The 4,281-nt window shown below is 29.5% G+C and overlaps 1 protein-coding gene and 1 long non-coding RNA gene across 2 annotated transcripts; one reads left to right on the top strand and one right to left on the bottom strand.

Annotated features, from left to right (window-relative positions):
* The first annotated feature begins 39 nt into the window (after positions 1 to 39).
* On the top strand, positions 40 to 1,061 carry LOC108758278 (uncharacterized). Its single transcript, XM_018503152.1, has 5 exons — positions 40 to 181; positions 319 to 414; positions 518 to 586; positions 670 to 871; positions 951 to 1,061. The coding sequence occupies exons 1-4, from the start codon at positions 169 to 171 to the stop codon at positions 798 to 800; spliced, it is 309 nt and encodes a 102-aa protein (XP_018358654.1). The 5' UTR covers positions 40 to 168; the 3' UTR covers positions 801 to 871; positions 951 to 1,061.
* A 122-nt stretch (positions 1,062 to 1,183) lies between these two features.
* On the bottom strand, positions 1,184 to 3,239 carry LOC108758279 (uncharacterized). Its single transcript, XR_001939940.1, has 4 exons — positions 3,170 to 3,239; positions 2,726 to 3,086; positions 2,342 to 2,343; positions 1,184 to 1,592 (listed from the first exon to the last, which is right to left on the bottom strand). It is a non-coding gene; the product is annotated as an uncharacterized LOC108758279 (long non-coding RNA).
* Positions 3,240 to 4,281: the final 1,042 nt, after the last annotated feature.

Genomic DNA, 4,281 nt, shown 5'->3' with positions numbered 1-4,281 from the left:
GGTTGACTTCGATCACAAGTTCGATTTGAGACTCAATACTTGCATTGACCTGCGCAGTGTCATGGCGGAAGAGTTATCTTCTATAACCTCAATGATACCTCAGAAATAATCAGAGATTGTTTATTATGAAAATTGTGCGAGTCAACAAACGATATATATATCTCTATAATGAATAGATTAGGTAAGAAATTCATATTATGTTAATAATATAATTATTGTTAATTATGAAAAAACGAGCGATATATAAATGTTAGTATACCATTGAATGATATATAAATTTTTGATCGTAACAAATATTGTAAATAATAATTTTTACAGAAAATAACAGCGTAAACATGAAAATTGTTCGAGATGAATCCGGAAAAATGATTCAAACTGCCGAAGGGATTCTGTGCGAATATGTGGATAGCGATGGTAAGTCTTTAGTTAAAAATATTGTAACATTAATAATATCCTTTGTCGTTAATGAATCTACATTGTCATAGTATTAAGACTATAAAATCATTTTTCTTTTCAGGAAATACCACATTAAAATTTGCACAGATAGATTCATGCTGTAGCCAATTATTGTCTGAAACTGAAAGTGGTAAGTGATTTGTGTATACATTGCTAGGGGTGAAAAGCTTCACTTTATAGAAATATTAAAATTAATGATAAATTTCATTTCAGAAAATATAATGCCATGCAGTACAATAGTAAATACTACGCAAGAAAATTTCAAAAATGTACAAAAATTTGTCATAGCACATGAGTTCTTATTTTCTTCATCAGTTCTGATGAAGAATTACAATATCTGTTAGTGCAAAAGAGGAAAATACCGCGAATAAAACATTTTATTAGAGATGTCATTGATCAATATACTGCAGAAGAGGTAAATATAGATATATATTTATTAATTCTGTAACTATTAAATTGATAGGTTATTTTGTGTTATTTTTATGCTGTTTCAGTTTCAAGCACATTTAGACTTTCAAGAAGAATATGTAAGAAAATCATTAATTTATTCAAACAGAGCAAATATTGTCCTAACGCTCTTCGTGGAAGAAATAATAAAACACCTAAAGAACATATTTTAGTTTTTGTATGGTACATAATTTTTTTATTTACTTATTTTTAAATATGTAACAGTTTTATAAAATAATACTGCTCGAGTAATATTTTTTAAAAATATATATAGGTTTGCTGCAAATATATATATATAAAACGGTATTAAGGAGTGTAGCAGATCGTTTTGACATGCAAATTGCCACAGTGCATCATATTATCAAAAGAGTTACAAATTTTTTAGTAGATTTGGCTCCATCAATAATCCGATTTCCTGCAACAGAACAAGAACATCAAGAAAAGGCTCAAGAATTTCGAAATATATGTGAAATTGATGGAATTGTAGGATGCATAGATGGCACGTATATTTCTATTAGAACACCTGTCAAAAAAATTCGTCATACTTATGTAAATAGACACGATGAAACTGCACTTACATTACAAGGCATATGCGACGCAAAAAAAAGATTTATAGACTGCTTTACTGGAGTGTCTAGCAAATGTCATGATGCTCGTGTTTATGATATGTCTTTTATTAAAGAAAAAGTCTGAAATGGGAGATTATTACCACATTATTGGTGACGCAGCTTATCCAATATCTACAAATCTTTTGACACCATATAGTGGGAAATTGACACCAGTACAAGCCAACTTTAATTATCATTTTTGTAAAGCGCGAGTTAAAATTGAAAACACGTTTGGATTATTAAAATGCAGATTCCGACAATTGACAAGACTTGATATGTGGTCTGTAAAATTAATGTCCAAATTTATTATATCTTGCTGCGTGTTGCATAATTTATGTATAGAGGAAAATGATATATTCGACTATTATGAATATGAAGAACTTCAATTTCCAATCCATCAATGTACTTATAGTAATAACAGAATAAGAATATTAGGACAGATGAAACGTGATCGCATAGCGTTTGATTTGATATAAATGAATTTAAACGTAAAAGTCTTTCATTAAACAGTTTATTATTAAATGTAACAGTCTTTCATTAAACAGTTTGTTAACAAACAGTATCTTCAGTATGATTTATTATTTAAAAAAAAACTCAAACTCTTATGAAATCATTAAAATTAATATCACACTGTTATATGGCAAATCTTACATTTAAATTTTTATAATGTAATATCACAACGATATATAAAATATTATTAATAGGATTACAAAGGGACTTAACATTGTAAATAAAATATTAAATCTAGAGCATACAGCCACAAACGCAAGATGTTAGTTACTAGAGTATTTTAACTTAATAATTTATAATAAAAGACTGTAACAACTAACATCTTGCATTTGTAGTTGTATGTTCTTGATTTAATTTTTTATTTAAAATATATGAAAATTAAAAAATGATAATAGAACTTATTGCATATGCTAAGCATTATACAACTCTTTCTGCTGTTCATATCATTTAACATGTTCTTTAGTGTTAAGTCTTTTCTATTCTTAACTGCTTATGAAATAACAATCATTATTGCTCTCTTCCTATCGTACATTTAAATTTTTACAATGCCATTAAATGACAAGAACAATAGAAAGAGTTGTATGTATTTACTCACGGAAAATCATATTATTCCAATAAATTGTGATTATTGCACATGCAAAAATATTTAAAATATGTTTTAACTAAACAAAAGTAAATAGTATGTTCGTAAAAATATGTTTTACTTATTATTTGCGGAAAATAATTCTCGAAGAACTTCTATCTTTTCTTTGTGTCGACGCTCTTTCTGTTTTTCTTTCTCGTTATTAATATCTCGTAATACTGCAACAACATTTGAAGATTTCGGAACTTTTTACTCGATTTCTTCGTCACTGTTCAAAGTATCTATTTTCCTCTTTTTAACAGTATACTGGCCTATACCAAAGCGAACATCAGGTTCAATGCTATCATCGATACTATTAATTAATTCTTCATCAGAACTGTCTGATGAAGAAAATAAGAACTCATGTGCTATGACAAATTTTTGTACATTTTTGAAATTTTCTTGCGTAGTATTTACTATTGTACTGCATGGCATTATATTTTCTGAAATGAAATTTATCATTAATTTTAATATTTCTATAAAGTGAAGCTTTTCACCCCTAGCAATGTATACACAAATCACTTACCACTTTCAGTTTCAGACAATAATTGGCTACAGCATGAATCTATCTGTGCAAATTTTAATGTGGTATTTCCTGAAAAGAAAAATTATCCGGCAGGATTGGTGGGCTTAGAAACTCGCATTCTCGTCATCTTACGTTTGTTTGTCGTGTTCGTGCGAACGGAGTACGCGAATAGTCGAAGATTGTTCGAGAGATCTTTGTGGAACAATTGCGAGCGGTGTGTCAGCTTCACGGAGACGAGATGCATCGCGACGTATTGAAACGCATTAATCGGTCCTTTTGATCTTAAAATATCTCTAGCTTGTATCTTGAAATCGGAAATGTGCGAATATCTTGAAATTAGATTTTGAAGACAAGTCAATGTCTAAATATTGAATTCAATATCTAAATATGTCAATATCTAAATATTTTTGCTTCCACGGATATTAAAAAAAGCTGCGTGGTTTGTGGATTAGTCCGGATCTACAATAGAGTTTTAAGCCTTAAACCATAAGAAATGGGCGAATCACGGTCGTTTATTCTTCTCGGATTCGACTGTAATTGGTCAATTTCTTACGGCTTAAGGCTTAAAACACCTATTGTAGATCCGGGGTTAATCGAAAACGCTATTACTTCTTATTCCGTGTATTGTAGATGGGCCTTTACATTGCGCATAATGGCGGTGGCATAATAGAACAACCAATCATATTTGGGTCCAAATGCTACAGCAAAATTTGAATACGACATTATGAATTTAATGATATAAATAACATAAAATCATAAAATCACGATTTTCAATAAAGTACACAACATAAATATACCTGAAATAATAAAAGTTGAGTAAAAAATTACCCCGCAAATCGCCGGTTCGCGTAACGTAACACGGTAGTGTCGCTGCTCTTGGTCTTAGCGTCGAGACACTACCGTGTCTCTAGTCTCTATTAATTCTCGCAATAAGAAAAATTCCATTTTCATAAATACATTATATATTCTACTTATATGTGTATATAAATGTACATATACATATATATATATACACACATATAATAGACATTATTTTACAAAGTAAATCAACAAACAAACAAAAAGTTGTATTAACAGTTGTTTTAACGTGGTTCAAACTTTTCTTTTTAGAA

Source organism: Trachymyrmex cornetzi, unplaced genomic scaffold (assembly GCF_001594075.2).
Source record: "Trachymyrmex cornetzi isolate Tcor2-1 unplaced genomic scaffold, Tcor1.1 scaffold1559, whole genome shotgun sequence".
Classification (NCBI taxonomy): domain Eukaryota; kingdom Metazoa; phylum Arthropoda; class Insecta; order Hymenoptera; family Formicidae; genus Trachymyrmex; species Trachymyrmex cornetzi.
The sequence above is the reverse complement of the archived record's forward strand: the minus strand, read 5'-3'. Positions and strand labels throughout refer to the sequence as shown.

What these genes read in the sequence shown, in the direction of transcription:
- LOC108758278 (XM_018503152.1), top strand. An exon ending in CGAATATGTGGATAGCGATG is followed by an intron (nt 415 to 517) that starts GTAAGTCTTTAG and finishes TTTTCTTTTCAG; the next exon opens with GAAATACCACATTAAAATTT. An exon ending in ATTGTCTGAAACTGAAAGTG is followed by an intron (nt 587 to 669) that starts GTAAGTGATTTG and finishes ATTTCATTTCAG; the next exon opens with AAAATATAATGCCATGCAGT.